Source organism: Aythya fuligula, chromosome 1, assembly GCF_009819795.1.
Source record: "Aythya fuligula isolate bAytFul2 chromosome 1, bAytFul2.pri, whole genome shotgun sequence".
Taxonomy (NCBI): Eukaryota; Metazoa; Chordata; class Aves; order Anseriformes; family Anatidae; genus Aythya; species Aythya fuligula.
In genome coordinates, this window is record NC_045559.1 from 188,137,045 (window position 1) to 188,154,368 (window position 17,324).

Sequence of the window (17,324 nt, forward strand, 5' to 3'; positions counted from 1 at the left end):
CATGGAATTAGTTCAGAATGAACGGGGTAATGGTAATAATAGATCTTTACTTCAGAATTTTTGATTTAAAAGAGTTTGGGGCATCCAGCGTGTTGACAAACACCACGGTGCGTTGTCTTCACACCTTTCCCAACCACCGCCATGGGCTGAGGCGGTGCCATTTCCCTCACATCTCAGCGACCCTCAAGCCCCTCCGCCAGCGGGCTGGGCTCCCATCACAGTGGGGATAACACCACCCATCGAGCCCACTTTCAGGCTTTATTTTGGGGCGGCTGGAGACGAGCAGAGGAGATGGGGGAAGCATCGTGAGGCGGGCTAGGGGAGGGGGGGGAAGATGGCGGAGCGTGAAGGGGGGGGGGGACACGACGACTTGTTTGTGAGGAGACTGGAAGGGGAGGGGGGGGATAGGCGGAGCTGTTTATGAGTCAAAACCGAGATTTTGGGGGGGGACAGAACACAACCGGTGCTTATAAACACAACCCCACACAGCCCCACACACGGAGGGAGCCGTAACGGCCATTCCCGCCGCCAAGCGCCTCCCCTGCCCTCCCCTCCCCGCTGGTATGCGGCGGGAGGGGTGCGCTGACGCGGGCGGCGCGGTCACGTGTGGGGCGAGGAATGCAAACAATGCCGCCAATGTCCCGGCTGCGCCCCGCACTCGGCGCCCGGGCCGGCCGAGGGGGAAGATGGAGGCGAGCGCCCCGAGCCCTGCGGGACGCGCCGCCCTTCGCCGCCGCCGCCGAGCCGCTGCGTGACGGAGCCTCGGGGCGGGGGGGGGGAAAACAGACCGGCTGCCGGGCAGCCCGAGGAGGTGAGGTAGGGAGCGAAGGGTGACAGGGTGGCTTTATTTTTTATTTGTATTTTTTTTTATTTTTTAGTTTAACCGCTGCTTCGTCTGCCCCCCCCCCCCCCCCGCCTTTCCCCCGACGCTTTCTGCTGAGGAGAAAGTTGGCAGCGCCCCGCTCAGCCCCTCCGAAAAGAGCCTGAGGAAATATTTGGGATATTTGGGGTGTGTGTGTGTGTGTGCCGTGTCCCTCACCCCCCTCCCCTCCGTCCCTTCAGCCTCCCCCCGCCGCCTGCCCGACATTTTGTGCCCCCCCCCCCCGTGACAGGAGGCCTCTGTCCCAGCCCGGAGGTTTGTTTTTTGGGGAGCTCTCCCCACCAAAACAAGGGGGTTGGGGCTGTAAGGAAGGGATTTGGGGTGTCCAGGCTGGGTTTGTGCCCCCATCCCGGCCCCACCGCCTGCTGAAGGTCACTGCCAAAATCCGGCCCTTCGGCCTCTCCCCGGGGCTGGAGGGTGGCCCCTGCCCTTCCCCAGGCACTCGCCCGAGTGACGCAAAAAAAAAAAAAAAAAGAAGGAAAAAAAAAAATAAAAATAACAGCACAAGTTGTGCGTAATGCCCAGGTCCCGCCGTGGGGTGGTTTGCTGGGGGTGAAGGGGAGCCGCTTCCCCCAGCGCTGGGCTGGGACGGGGCTTGGGGCTTGCACGGAGTTACTTTGGGGTGGTTTTGGTTACTTTGGGGTGGTTTTGTTACGTGATGAAGGGATGGTTTTGGGAAGGTCCTCGTTTCGGTTCTCCTCGCCGCTTACAGCATGTGTTTGCTCGTAAAGGTTTGTATTGTGGTGAAATTGCTGAGCCCCCTTCCCTGGATCTGTCTCAGACCTTCGCTGCTAAGTGGCCAGCGTGTGTTTCCGTGAATTCACGAGCCAGAAAAACTCAATTCTATACCAATAAACTGAGCGGGAAATGGCAGCTGTGTCAGCTTCTTAAAACTTTGCTCCTTACTTCTGCAGGCATCCCTGGTTCCTCACCGCGGTGCCTGCAGAGTTACACGCTCGGGAGCAGCTCACCAGCTCGGGCTTCGGGGCTTTGCTCTTGAAACACATCCGAGCTGCAGTTTCTTGCCAGTGTCCCAGCCCTGCCGAGCCACCAGCATGTGCAGCCTGTTGGTGAGACTGCCTGGTGCTGCTGGGAGCACAGACCTCGGCATATAAATTCAGTGTGGTTGGTTGGTTGCTGCGAGAGCAGCTATTGCTATTCCTCAAAGGAGGGGGGAAAAAAAGATGCCAGTTATTCAAAAATTGTTCTACTGTGATGTAATTAAAGTGCTGCTACTCTTATTTGGAATATTCTATCTCTAGAGTAATGGATGAGCTTCTAATCAGCATAGGATATGTAACATTTTGGATAGAAAGCATCTTAGGAGTATCTAGTCAGAATGATTTGAAGCTCAAAAATGAATTTGAAAAATATATCTGATGATGACAAGAAGGCTACTGATATATTCATGCTGTGGGCAAGGTGAATTTTAGAAGGATTTGGAGTTAGCCAAACACAGATGTACAGTCAAATACTTAAACGCTCTGCTTCTTCTAAAGCATACAGCCCTTTTATTTGCAGGAAGATTTTTAAAAGCAGGCATCTTGTCTTCCTTTGTACATCATCTGTAAAACTTTACGTTCTGTTTTCTTGGCTGATCTTGCGTATCTAGTTTTACATTTTTTAAAGAAACAGACACAAAACTTCTGCAAAATATAAAGCGCGCTTACAGTCAGCTCCAGGAGTTGCTGTTGTTGCTGTTCTCATTCATGCTGTCTAAACAATCCACGTTGCTTTCTGGGTTAGCAGTATTGTGAACGTAAGCTGAAGAAGCTGCCAGCTGGCTTGACCTAGCATTATTAGCCTCGAGCCTAGGCTAAAGGTCAGCGAAGTTCTTTAAGTGAAGCATGTGTGTAAGTGGGAAAGCAGCCCTTTGTGGGGAAAGGCTGGGGGGGCGTGAGCTCTTCCCGCACGTCCCAGGCCTGAGGATTGGCACGGGGGCTGAAAAGAGGAAGAACAACCCAGATTCCTAAGCCCAGCCATATGGTGCCTGCTGCTGTCAGAAGAGGAAGGACAGTTGCAGACCGGTTAATTGCTCTGTATCTTTTAACTCCTAGCTAGTTATGATGTCCTAAAAGGCTGCAATACCATCTTTTTTTTTTTTTTTAAACACGTTACCGAGGCTGTGTACTGTCTGTTGCTGAACTCCAAGTAGATAAAATTCTGTCATCATGATCCTTCAGTTGTTTTTATCTTCACTGAGAATAGTGAAAACTTGATGTCTTCTTGACTAATAGCTGTTTTGTTGTAAAAATATGAAAATATAAATGTGACAGAGCTGTTCTTTCTTTAAAACAGGTCACAACCCCTGTCCAATATGGATGCTTATGTCACTTCTAGACCTGTATGAGTTAGGGTTGCAGGCAATCCTTAGTGCTCAAGATCTTTAGTACCTGAAAGTAACCTCTAGATAGCTCAGCCTTTCAGTGTTAGCAAGAGGTTGATGTGGTGTTCCCATGTGTGCGCCCTTCCTGGTGTGTTCTCTGGCAGTTTGATCCCTCAGCTTTCGGTGTAGACCTCTGCCACTTCCAGCTAAGGTGTGGTCCTGGACAGGGCTGGTGTTAGGCTGTGTGGAAACTTCCCAGTAGAGCTGTGTGTGGCACAGGTAGTTAGGAGCGTAATGTGGGCAATACCTGAAGTGATTAGGCTGGGAGCCTTCATTTCCAAGTGGTGAGCTACCATAAAGGAGCCTGGGGGCTGACCTCACTGTTGCTTTTCCCTTTTCCAGTGCTTGGTTTTAGAGGAAAGCTCGACCCCACCTCGGCAGACCCTGTGCTAGTGAGTAAGTGATGATGGGCTTCATGGCGTCCAGACCCTCAGCCTTCACCATGTTAAGCTGTTTGCTTGTCTGTGAGGGTAAAAGTATGGAAATTGGCATTTTGTTGGGAATGCTGTAGCTAGCACAGGAACGATTGTTGTGATGAATTGAGTTTGATTGTCAGGGTGTGAAAACAGAGGAAAATAGTTGCTGAAGAAGCTCTTAGTGATGCCAAAAATGCAGTGATCAGAAGTGAAGCCCCCTTCTCAAGAGGGGACGGGACAGAGAGAGAGAGATTTGTCAACTTCTGAGTGACCAGCACCATCCAGAGTTTGACCATCTTCTGCTTCTGAGGTTTCAAAACAACCGAGCAGAATTCCAGCCTTCTCAACAAAGCGGCTTGAGCAGCAGCATAGTCACTTTGCAAGTGCTCTCAGCAGCAGCAGAAGTGAACTTGTGGAAGCAGCATCAATAGCACGTGCTGCTTCTGATGAGCTCTCTTAATCCTCTTCTGAAACGCATCCCTGGTACCTGTGCCACTGTGTGGTGATGCCACAAAGACTCAGGGAATAAAGGATCCTTTCTGTATCTTCATATTGCAGGGATATCACAAGCTACACAGCAGCTCAGCCCCGCTGTGTGGTTGTGTAGCTGTCCTCTGCCACACACCAGAAGAGATGCGTGCAGCTGTATCTCAGCCTTGCCTTTTGTGTTTTAAGCTTAACTGAGCCAGCTCTGCCTTTCCTGCTGTTACTGAATAGCTCCTTCTCCATCTTCTCTTTCTTCCCTATTAGGCACAGCTGAGGGAAATATCACAGTCACACCCCCCACCCCCTTTTTCTCCCCTCCTTCCAGTTCTGGGGAGAATTCTTACCTTCAAACTTCTCCAAGATATTCATGTGGGGTGGCAAAATATCTTGTCTTTCTGTTACTCACTTTGTTATTGAAATACTAGAAGTTGCTATGGTTGGAGTCATCAATATTTCCATTATAAATCTTTTTCATAAACTTCTGAAACTGAGCTCAGCTAGTGTAAAACAAACAAAATGTGAAGTGTGGGGGGAGATGTTTCATGAGCATACTCTTCCCTAATTATGAAATCGGATAGGCTTGTCCAGGACTTGGTTATGCAATTGGGTGGGAATCTTGCCACGGTTAGGTAGTGTATGAAATTCCTAAACTTTGTAGTTTCTGAGGTTTTTATTTTCCTTTATTTTCAAAATAGAACTTTAAAGACAAACGCTTCTTTGATTATGTTGAGAAAGCCTTTTGAAATCCTATTCTTGCAAACAGATAAAGTGATAATAATTAAAGGGAATCCAGCTGTGACAGCTTAATAGGTTAACCTGATTCACTTTCACTTGATTAATTGTCATGCTGTCCCTTCAGAGGCGTTTACAATATCAACTTAATTGCATGTACTTTCTATTTTCTTTTGTTTCAGACACTGTCAGTCTGCAAAATGATGATTCCAAGGATTTTCGTTTTCTGTAGGAAACGTGAAGATCGTGAGCTGAAGTAAAACGTTGGCAGAGATCTCTTTGGGATTTTGTCTTTTTTCTTTTTCTCTTTGAAGGATTATGTTTACAAGAAATTGATACCATCAAGCGACACTTTGTAGAACTGAAGTAACTAAAAAAACTAAGAATAAAGCTGTATTTATGCTCAGAGAAAACTGGATTAACAATGAGGCCAAAGACTTTCCCTGCTACGACATACTCTGGAAACAGCAGACAAAGGCTACAAGAGATTCGAGAAGGCTTAAAGCAACCATCCAAATCTTCAGGTCAGGGGCTGCCTCTCGGACCGGGCAGCGAAACTTCTCTGGACCCGAAGCTTTTAGTAGGGAAGGATGCTGCAAGGCAGCAGCAGATGAGACAGACGCCCAAGTTTGGACCTTACCAGAAAGCTCTCCGAGAAATCAGATATTCTTTGCTGCCCTTTGCGAACGAGTCGGGCACCCCAGCAGCTGTTGAGGTGAATCGGCAGATGCTCCAGGAGCTGGTGAATGCGGGTTGTGATCAGGTACGTACGAGTTTGGAGAGGGGGGATTGGCACTCTGGTCAAAACAAGGTTATACTTGGGGCTGGGGGAAGGGTTTTCTGGGTGACAAAATGCGCTGATGCTTCTGGCAGCAGGAGGTGAACTTGCAGCTGAGAGGCGTGCCTAAGACGGGGGTGAATCCATGCTAAAGATGGCCATGGTGACCTGTGGGAGTTCTGTGACTTCTCAGATTGATGCATAAGGCTTAACAGGCTAGCTTGGCTTTTTTTTTTTTTTCTCCTCAGTACTGTAAGAGGCCCTAGCTACGAGTGTTAGGGTGGGATTTTGTCTAGCACATCTAAACGGCACTCACTGTCAGGAGCACATGGAAGAAATGACAGACACTGTGTGGTCTTTGGAGAACCTCCCTTGCTGTTTGCAAGAAGCAGGTGGAACTGGCTGGATGTCTTTTCCTCTCTGCTTCTGTCAAGGGCTGGTAGCCCTGTCTCAGAGAAGAGGCTCAGCCCAGAAATACCTGGTTTTGCCATTCTGGGATTGAAAACGTGTTCCAGCACCAAGTCAGAAACCATTCACCCGGTGCAGAACACGGGCTTTTGGGGTTAAGCCGCACATACCAGTACTTCCAGTTCTGGTATTGGCTTTCACCTCTGTCCAGGAACAGTTCAGCATTTCTCTTTGGAGAGCGTGAGTGTGCTGTTTCTGGTCCAGGTTCTGCTTGTTGTAGAAATAACACTTTTCCCCCGTGACTGAATGGCAGTTGTTTGTCAAGCTGAAGTATTTCGGTTCACAGTCATAGACGTACACTGGAGAGACTTAAACCCAGCGTGCTTTCAGTGGCATTTCCTTGATTTCAAAACTTAACCTTTGTTCATTCATGGCAGCGTCTGACTCTTGTAGGTCATATTCTGAGCCTGTGTAACAAGGCTCACGTCAGGCGTTATTACAAACAGGCAGCATTTCTTTGGAGCTGTGCAGACGTTGATTAGGGCTGCTCCTGTTCCAAAGAGTTTATGCTCTGGGAGATAATCAGAGCCAGAGTAGACTGCAGATCCAGTGAAAACTGCTGCAGCACACCTGAATGCTTCCTAGCCCCGTGAAACAAGACGCTGTGGTGAATAATTCAGCTGGTGGAACTGAGGATTTTCTCTGTCGTCTTAAGCATGCCCTGAAAGCAGTGTTTTTCAGAACTCTACCCCCTGAATTTCCCCAGCCGTTGGGGATGAGAACACTCCCCGTGCGTATGAGCCAAGGTTAAATGAGCACAGCTGGATTCTGGATTGGAAATGTACATTTGGTAGGCTGCACGGACAAATCGTTCACACACAGAACAAGCTTGTTGGACTGGAGGCTTGGAAAGCTCCTTGAGCACACTGCAGCCATCAAGCCGATGTATAAAACAGAGATACCTGAGCACCTGCTAAAACGTCTCGCTGTTAAGCGTGGTGTAATGCGCTGTACGTGTAACATTTCTAATATCTTTAGCTGTTTTGCCGTGAATACCGCTAGAATGGCATTAAATGTTACAGAAAACGAGCACAGTTCTGATGTGGAGATTTCCGCAGCCTCCTTAAATTTGGTTTTGTATTTTTGCATCTTCCCTCACTGGCTGTGACTCTTCCATCCTTGCCTTTAGCTTGCTTCCCTCGCTGTCACCTGTTGCGTGGAAATGGAGCTCGTGGGGCTATCCCTCAGGTGTGTTTTGAGTTCGAGCTGAAGTATTAGTAGGATCGTATTTGGCTGGGGTCCAGACAGGGATTCCAAAACTGCTGCCTGGTGGCTAAAAGCTCTCTGTTTCCTCCTGTGGGTCCAGGCTGTGTGAAGCCTGGCTGTTGTGGAGGGCTGTGAATGAATGAATGGAGCTTCTTGAGTGAACGGGGCCTGGCCCCGGGGATGGCGTGGGGTAGGGTGACAGGCTCGGTTACTGCCTCTAGAGTCTTCCTTTCTTCCGGGTGCCAGAGCTGTTTTGAATTAGCTGCTGAGCTGTTGCAGAGCATGATGTGGAATAAATTCATCAGCCGGCCCAAGCTCCCTCGCCCTGCTTGTGAGCTGAAATTTGTAAATCCTCGCTGCGGGGACACCTCTAGTCCAGCAGGCAGCCGTCGGGTCTCTGGCTGAGCAGAGCAAAATCAGCCTCAGGTCCTTTGAGGATGGTTTTAGGCCCCTCTGGGCCAGCAGGTCCATGCAGGACCCGCTTGTTGGTTGGGTTTCTGGAAGGGCGGAGGGGGGAGCATAAACTATAGGAAATGGGGAAGAATTTATTTTATCTGTTACTCCTAGGAGCCCTGCTCACTCGGTGTACCTGCAGTTAGCTTTCCAGTAGCAGTCTCTGGGAGCACTGCGAGAGATGCTTTCTCTCGGGTAACGTGAAGGCAGGGTTTGTAGCTCCCCGTTCCGCCCAAGGACTCAGCGTTGTGCCTGTTGGGTGGGGAAGGTGTGGAGGGAGAAAGGATTAAGATCAATTTGAAATTGGTTTAATTAAAGAAAAAGGAAACATCGTAACGTTTTACTGCTTTCCTCGCTCTCTATGACAGACTCACGCAGACAGGAAATCAGTTACGGGCTGGCTGCTGAACTTAACAAGGATATAAAATGCAGGGTAATTCACAAAGTAAATACAGGACTCCTGTCTTTCAGTTACAGTCATCAGGGATGTTACAGGTGTTGGCAGACTCTTAAAGTGCTCAGGGAGTCACAAGTGTCCTTTGTAATGGCCCGGGGGCCTTCACGAAGGTAGCCTGTGACATTGTGGTGACATCTGGCCCCAAAGGCTTAACAGGGACTTGGCTGTTGACCTGAGAGGATCCCAGATTACACCCTTTCTTTTTTTTTTTTAATTATGAAGATACAAAATTGCACACGTAATTAGTCGTAGTTGTTCTCAAAGGCAGCAACTTGCCCGTTCTTTGCTGAAGTCAGCTTTTCGACGGTAATTATTTAGCGAGTTTCAATAAAAAATGAGTGCAGCACAAATTGTTTTGAAACTCGTCGAACGCAACTGCAGAAGGCCCGACCTTATTTGTTGCAAAAGCTGGAAGCCAAAAGCACTGCTGATGTGCTGCTCTTTAGGAAATAAAACTCCTTGGCCTCCACGGTGTTGACGCGGAGGCATCGGGGCTGCAAAATCGCTGCGATCTCCTGGGGCAGCTGGGAGATGTGCTTGTCACTTCTTTTCCTCAAGCAAACCCTCTCTCTGAGCACTGGTGGGCATTCTGGGCGAAGCTCTCCAGGCAGCTGGCTTTAAAAAACAAGGATGTTTTAGGATATTTCACAGGCTGCATAGCTCCAGAAATGTGCAACTGCACCCTGAACAACAGTGAGAATGTGAGGCTTGGAAGTCCTCGTGCTTCACTTTTTCTAGGGGCTTTTTGAAATAGGTCTGTAATAAAACATGTACGCCCCACCTGTGCCAGTATCAGCACGTTCCTAAGGGGAAGCTCTGGCCTTTGGGCACCAATTACAGGGTCCTTGAAGGAACTGGAATGGTGTTTGTGGCTACTGTAATATGTAAGAATATCAAGCTGACCGTCTTCTTGTCTGTCTTACGTTAAGTTCTTGGAATTGGGTTTGGAGAAGTATGCGGGTTTTTTTCTTCTCGCATTCCAGGATTCTTTTGGTCTCCTTATCAGGGATTGCATCCTCCTTGTTTAACCCATTTGGCAGGGATTCCACCTTGCTTTGTGAACTGCACTTGACTTGGGGAAGCTTTTGGGATGGGGAATGCAACATTTATCTCCATTTGAACAAATATTTGTGCTCCTTTAAGTGAGGGAAATTCTCCTACTGCAGACGAAGCTCCAGCAGAAAGCATTCTTGTTACGCACGTGGAATTAGTGTTCTGGTTTTTCTTTTCTGTATGGGGTTTTATGTCCTATATATCCTCATATAATCCATGTGGTATCCAGTAGTGTGACTTGACTCTTTTTATCCCAGCCTTGGAGCAATGAGAGGAAGCAGATGAAGCACGCCGGCGCTCTGGTTTTGTACAACGTTACAGACTGTTCCTGCCTGGAGTTCTGCTTGTAGTAAAGTTCCTCCTGCCATATATTTGCTGAAGAGGGCAAGGCTAGGAAAGGCAGCCTGCCTTCAAGGTGGAGGTCAGCAAACCTCGTAATCGTCCTGAGCAAATGGGGGGCAATTAATTTCGTCCCACTAGCCTGTCCCATGGCAAAATTCTCTCCAGCTTGGATGAGCTTCACCTGTGCTGAGAGCTCTGCTTGCTCAGTTATGTACCAGAACCTCCAGGATGAACACTTCAGTCATCTTCTGGGTGTTTTGGGTGAGATTGAGTTGTCAGTGAAAAATGACTGAAGAATGAGCTGGTAGAAGATTACCTGGATTATTTTATGGGGCATATGTCAAAGGTGGCAACAGAGTCATCTCGAGGTATTTTGCAGGTCAGGAAGGAGTAAGTATTTTTGGGTTATGAGGAAAAAAAGGGCCTCCAAATGAGGGCACTCACTGCTGAATGCAGGGGGAAGATTTTATTTTAGCAGCTGCAGTAGATTTCATAATTGAGGCCAGTAGTCTCTGGTGTGCTCTTTCACTACCCTCATTCGAAGGTAGGTTGTTCCCTCTGTCTTCTCTTTGCTAGCTATGTCAAGAGCTCGTTTCATAACCTTCTCCTTTAATTTTTCTATTTTTTTAAATTTCTGGGAAGCTGCTGGTATCTTGCAGCCCTCTTCCATCAAGGCCTGTAAGGGGATGTGTTTTCCTATCCATTTGCCCGAAGTTGGCCACTTAAGTAATTTCAACTTTTAGCTGCTTCGGGGAAAAAAAGTGAGTCCTGGCTTTCCAGGGGCTGAAAGCGAGAGGCAGGGGTTGCTCCTGAGCTGATACCTGCTGGCATCTCTCTCTCTCCTGTACCATTTCTCTTGTCTCCAGCCTTCCCCTGCTGCTGCTACTTCTTGATGCTGCTGCCTTACTGAATCTACTGAAATCCTATAGATGTTACGAGATGGTTCCTGCAATGTATTTAGGAAAGCTGCTCTGTGGATCTCTTCTGTGCATGTGTGACTTAGTCCTGCAGGAGGGAGATAAAGAATTTTGTCTCTCCTCTTGAATTTTCATGGTGGACAAAGTGTTCTTCAGCAGCAGTAGGTGATCGTTGCTTCTCACGATGAAATGTAGTTTCTTGGCAGATGGATGCTAACATGGCACTGAATAAGACCACAGGAAATTTTAAATTCTGCCTTTTATTCTTGTTGGTCTCCTTTCGTCTTTGGCAAATGACATAGAATGAATTGGGACATCCTTGTAGGGCTGCTTGAAATGACAGAGCAGGAATCAGATGTCAGATTGCAACTGTGGGTCCATATCAATCCGGAGTTGCATTAATCTGTTACATTAAACCCAACTCATTCTTCATGTCAGGTAATCATTGTAGAAGCTTGGGGTAAGTAGAACAGAAAAGTTTTGTGTTGCTGTAGCAGGGTACGGAGTTAGCTTGTATTTATGGAAATGTGATTGCTAGGAAGAGGCCGAGCAGTTAATCTTTTTAATAAAAAAGGAAATGGCTTCATCACTGTCAGTAAAAATTCCGCATAAGCATGAAGTTCAGCCTCTGAATAGCAAAGCCCCTGTGGCCAAAAGTAAAGGCTGCCATGAGTGTAACAGGAAGCTGCTATCACAATAGTACGAGGGTGTAACTGTTCCTTTCACAGGTTTTGTCACTCTCAGCTGAAATCTCTGCTGAGAGTAACCGGTGTTGATTTTATTCCGAGCCTGAAAATAAAAATGGAATGAAGCTTTTAAACTCGGAGAGAGGTGGCAGTAGGAAGGCTGAACGCGAGGGCCTTTGCGTGCTGCAGTCCTTATGGTAGAGGTAATCTAAGGGGTTCGTTATGGAACTCATTGAATTCAAGCTCCCTCAACTAAATCATTTTTTTTTGATAGTTGCTAAACTAAATGAGTTTATGTTAAAGCTGCAGATTGGCCATCAGTGGAAAGCAAATAAAAGTCCCTGGCTACTTCTCACATGGTGTACAGGAACGCGCCGGTAGCATGGAGTCATTTTGCTACAGCATGGCTGAATATATGTAAAGCAACTTAAAACTGCAATTCTTCTCTTCGCCCTGTTCCCCCCTCCTTTTTTTTTTCTTTCTGTATCCACAGGAAAAATATTTTGCAGACACTTTGAAGTTATTTGATCAGCAGAACTGAAACTAGGTTAACACTTAGTTGAAGGGGAAATTTCATCGGTGTCCTGTGTAGAAATGGTAATGCTCTTGCCATATTCAGTTGCATAAGATAACCTAGTACATTGAAAAGGACTAAACTACTTTTTTTCCTGTATTTTATAAATAAAATACAATTACCAGATCTTGTCATTCTTGCCTGAGGGCAGAATGAAGTTCCTGTGACCCTAAATGTTCTGAAAACACGGTACATTACAGCTGCACGTCGATTTTCTTGCGATGCTGACCGAATTCTTACCAGGGCACTGCTGGAAGGGCAAGCAGCGAGCAGTGTGGCCGTGTGCAGGAGGCAGGGGCTGAGAACCGCAGCGTGGGTGCTCTGAAGGTGGGTGAGCTGCGTGAGGCAGCAGCAGCAGAGCTGTTGTGTCGTGGTTTTGGTCACATCACTCCCCAGCAGACCGCAGCAGACCTCTGTAAATCCAGCTGCAGCCCAAACACCCCTCGGAAAGGTTGGGCGTGGTGCTTGGGGACGTGGTTTAGTGGTGGACATTGGTGGTAGGGGGGTGGCTGGACCAGGTGATCTTGGAGGTCTTGTCCCATCTTAATGAGGCCCTGATGGGGTCACCCAGCTGTGGTTGCGGTGCAGTAAAGCTGATTTTGTCCCGATGGTGTTGTCCTGCCAGCCAGGCTGGCACTGGCAGGTTGTCAGAAGCTGTTGCCGTATGGGAGTTGGTATGCAGAAATCAGATTTCACCCAAGAGACACATGTGCTCGTGTACGTATTGTGACAACTGCAGAGTCTGCGTGGTACCAGCTGTTAACAAAGAACTTAATCCACGGGATTTGTCACTGCTCTGAGGGTTTCTTTTTCGGTCTGAGTAAATAAGATACTGATGCTTGAGGCTGTGCGCCGCTTCCCCGCAGTGCAGGAGGTGGACTGTCCCCGGTTAGAAACTTGTACTCCTCATTTTAACTGAATCCAAGCAATTAAAAATAGTTCCCCAGGAGGGAAAGGAAGGAGAGAACAGGAGAGGATATGGAAATAGTTTTGTAAAAACTTTCTAGGTCAGTTACTTTTCAGAAGGCTGAAGCCGAGGAACGCCGCGTACCAGGAACTCTGAGCCAGGTAACAGCTGCGGCAGGACAGCCTGCGGAAGGGCTGTGTGTGCATGAAATTGTTGCTGCAACACATCATTCTCTGTGCATTTGGAGAAAAACGAATGCAACATGTGGAAGAGCGAGCACTGAAATTTAAATGTGGATTGCATAAATGACTGAGCATCTTGTAACTGTTACCCATACCCATCCTTCTTTTAATGCATGATTTGTAAGGAGGTCATTTCATCAGAAACTTGCACAGATAGTGTGTTACTCCTTACCTACATAAAATGCTAGAAAGAAGGCTACTGGTGCCAGGTGACAATAAGGGTGAGTTCCCACCCTTCAAATCGATTGACTTTAGGACAAAGAGCCATGTAAAATTCCTGCTGTGGAAGTGTTTATGTGGCTAGGTCTGGATTTTTATCCACTATTTATGAATCGATGCACATCCACTGATTTCAGAACAAGAAAAATGTATGTGGGGGCTCACATCATTGTTGCTGCTGCTCTGCAGCTCCCTTCTCTTGGTTTTCTTCTTCCACTGCATCAAATGTTGAATATCTTCAAGGCTTTTCAATTCTGCACCTTCCTCTACTGGTTGTTCTGCTGCATTGTTTTTGCTCGACTGGTTTGAATAGCTAATATTGAAGACCTCCCTCGTGATCTTCTCCATATACCTCTGGATACACCAAATTAATTTCACTTTTATACTTGTGAAATATCAGGAATGAACTCTTCCCTAAAAGAAGACTTCAACTTTTTTAAGGTTCAATGTGACATCTTAAACAGTTGTAGATGCAACTGGACTTGCACAGAATGTCCCGTATCTTCATTTCTCCATCTTCTCTTCCTTTTGGTGCCATAGTGTGCTTAAACTAGACACAGTTACTGCAATTATTCTCTGCTCCTGCCTAATAAGGTGTCAGCCTAATAAAGGTGCATAATCTCATCAATTAATGTGGCTGGAACCTTGGGCATACTAACACAGGCAGGAGATCTTGGTTTGCTGAAACAAGTCTTTGTCCCAGGTAATAAACTCGAGTGAAGACCAGTCCAGCCTGTACTGAGCTGTTTTTATCCTGGTTCCATGTAGCTGTTAAATAATGTGTATTCTGCCTGGCTGAAGCCTGTTTTTGGGTTGCAGAGCTCATTTTCTTCACAGTGCCTTCAGATGATCCCCCGGCTGCCTGCGTGATGCTCGCTGTCCAGAAGCAGCAGGGACCAGCTGCCTGGCTGCTGGAGCAGGGCTGAATTCTTTTCTTTCAAGTGCTCCAGCCATTGCTACGCTGGAAACTCACTCCTGCCTCTTTTCTGGGGTCACTCCTGCCCCTTCACAGGCCCTCCTATTCAGAAGATCGTGTTATATCCCCTAATGCAAGCAGGAAGTTCGAGTGCTTGCTTGAAGGTGTGCTCTGAAGAACCAGCAAAACAAGTGCGTGGGGTCACAGTCATGCACCTGGGTCGAAAACGATGATGACCTCAAAGACCTGCAGCACAGCAGACACTGACAGGTGGGCAGAAGTCATCAGCTGGTTGCAGGGCACGCGGAGAGGCCGTTCCCCGTGCTACAAAAGCAGGACCTCGCAGGGGAATGCCAACAAATTCAAAAGCAAGCCACAAGAATTCCCTTTCGCGTTGGTTTCCACCCCCCTCCGCCCCCATCTCCGTTTATTGAGGAGCCAACCTTCAGGGCTTTGAACCACATGAAAGCAGCCTAGAAGAAGCATTTCTCAGTGCTGCTTTGCCGTGAAGCCTTCTGCAAGCCATCGGTTCCACTTCTCCAGGAACTTCCACGTGGCACGGCAGCATTAGGAGCAGCTGGAGGCTGAGGAGCTGCTGTTGCAGGTCCCGCTCTGCGTTTGCAGGTGCTCGGGGAAGGGACTGTCCCCTCCTGGGCCTGGAGCACCTCCCTCAGGAGGAGGAGGGCACGGGGAGCCACAGCACACGGGCTGTGCACAGCTCTGCTGCTGGAGGTGGCCCTGCCTTCTGGATTCCTGGGAAGGTCAGGACGTCCTGCTGCCTGCTGAGCATCTCCAGGAATGCTATTTTGGGCAATTAGCAGCCCTTCGTGCTTTACAGAAACTGAAGAATACCATGAAGAGACATTTTCTTTCCTTCCCCTCACGGAGGGGAGTGGCTGTGCCCCCGAGCAGGCCGCTGCTTGCTGAGTGTCAGCTCGGTTGTCCCCTGCCTGCCTGGGCCAAACAGCTTCAGCTGGAGCATCAGCACCTTGTTGAGGGGAGGACAGTTGTGTTGCTTCCAGCTGGGCATAAAATCTCATTTTTCTCTGTTCTCTGTCCTTGGAACAGGTTCTCTATCCCCTGCCACTCACCCCCAGTTCTGAATTGTTTCTCCACTTTCACATTGGGAGTTTTGTGGTTTCCCAGTCTGGGAAGAGCTTTGGTGGAACTAATTCTTAATCCCTCCTTTTTTTTAATTTATTTTTGACACCGAGAGAGGCCGTGGCAGCTAATGGCTAGAGGAGCTCTTACTGCTGAGGAGGATGAAGCACCTGCCTTGAGAACTGGATGCCGTTTAAGGATGAAAATCCTGATTGTGCTGAGGTCCTCCTTTGGTTTCGCAGCGCCGAGGCTGCTGCGTGCTCAGCATCAGCTCGTGCTGCGATGCTCTGGCTGGTGGGCACAGCAGGGACAGGCATCTTCCCCCACCTGCCCAGCTTTTTGGGTTTAAAGGCTCCGGGTTGCTCCCAATTTCCCTCTGTTGGGTGTTTTTTGTGTGCTCGCTGTGTAAAGTCAGGCTTACCCACTCATCCTGCCCACGTGCTCAGCTCTCGTGGCTTAATTGCTGCTTGTAATTGCGGGTGACTCCCTCCTCTATTCCAAACATCTCGCTGCCGTGCTCGTTGCAGTGGCTGCTCTGGCTTTGGGGGAAATAAAGGATTTGCTTTCCATGTAAAAATAGCCTTATTGCTTCCACGCACAAGTAGCAACGGGGGCAGGCGTGCTTCCAGCACCACGTGGAGATGGGGCTGGAGGGCGAACCCCTCCAAAAATGGGCTGATCTGGGTGTGCTGAGCAAAACGAACAGGCCGGGAGAGAAGTAGGAGCCCTTTTTTGGGTGCATCCTCTGCTGGGGAGGGGCAGCAGCGGAACGAGTGCCTCGCTCTGTCGAGAGCTTAGGTTAGTCTCACGTTTTTCTCATAATCCTCTTTTCTCAGTAATAGTGGGCGTGTTTTTTTTTTTAATAAAAAGGTTAAAAAGGAGAACTTCTCAGGGCATAGTCTTGAAAACTCAGCTGAGCATCGTGCCTGTGAGTGGTGCTGAGTACCGCAGAGGAAGGGCAGTTTGCAGGAGCAGGCTGTGTCATTCCACAAACTTGTGCTCGCTTGGGTACTGAGTAAATAAACAGGCAACGTGCAAATCTTGGATAACGTTGCTCCGTGCTTGTTTAGGCAGTCCAGCTGCACTTTGGATTTTGTTCTCTGCGCTGTCTTCTGAGTCTGCCCTGGCCCGCTGCCATCGATTTCTTGGTTTATGTGAACGCGATAGAGATCTTTTTCATCTTTGTGTCGCGCTAGTTCATGTTTTTACTTCCTCCAGTTGTATTTTAGGGGTCTGTTTAACGCTTTTAAAAACCAGCGAGCTCGGATTTTCCCTTTATCTTCATAAAAGTCACTGCAGCAGTCAGGGAAAAAAAAGCCCAGGAAGGGAATTACAGGCACCATTAGAAATGTTCCTTCGGAGCAGAAAAGCAGATTTAGCATGAATTAAAAACTCAGCTCTGTTTCAGAGTTGCAAAAGCTCTTTTATTCACCAGAGAACTGTTAAAGCTAGTCATTTTTGGCATAGCATCGGTCAGGGAAGCGTGACAAAGCGCAGAGGAATGCGCCGAGCCGCGATCCAGCTCGTAGTGGTGCGCGACTGGAGCGTGTGGAGCGCTGCAGGAAGCGCTGGGGGCGGGGAGGCCTCTGCATTTCATCAGCTACTCGAGGAGCTGCCTCCTCCTCCCTCACGCCCCACCTGCAGCAACACGGGGTCCCTGGGATGCTCCGCGTCAGGAGACAAAAGGTGAGAAGCCTGCATGAGCTGAGTTGTGCCTCGAGCTGGGAAGAGCAACGTGTTGGGGATTGCAGACCCACTGCACCCATCCAGACTGGGGCTGCATCCCCAGCCCCAGCATGCTGGAAGATTCCTGTGCTCCAGTGCTGTCTTCTTGGAAACCACTAGGGAAATCCCCTTTGATTTCCTCGGGCCGGAGGAAATTTCCTTCTTTCTTGGAGCAGTGGGAGTCCTCCCGTTCCACCAGCACACACACACCAAGTCTAGTTGGAACTAGGTTTTGGTACAGATTTTAGCCTTACATGGAAATCTGTTCAAAGTCATTTACTATCTGTAGCTCGCATTTCAGATTACACAGTTAGTTACCAGCTGGAGCTATGCTTAATAACCAGTTAAGCTACTCCTCTGTTCTGAAATGTGATATTTTC

The 17,324-nt window shown here is 48.3% G+C and overlaps 1 protein-coding gene across 2 annotated transcripts in view; it reads left to right on the forward strand.

The window, feature by feature from the left end:
* The first annotated feature begins 639 nt into the window (after positions 1-639).
* The window catches only part of LATS2 (large tumor suppressor kinase 2), a 42,571-nt gene continuing 25,886 nt past the window's right edge, over positions 640-17,324 (forward strand). Inside the window, exons 1-2 of one of the 2 annotated variants that reach the window (XM_032201446.1) lie at positions 640-816; positions 5,083-5,663. In XM_032201446.1, the coding sequence (XP_032057337.1) occupies positions 5,325-5,663 (339 nt within the window). In that variant the 5' untranslated portion in view covers positions 640-816; positions 5,083-5,324. The remainder of the gene's footprint in view (positions 817-5,082; positions 5,664-17,324) is intronic. The other variant, XM_032201438.1, reaches the window with a different exon arrangement.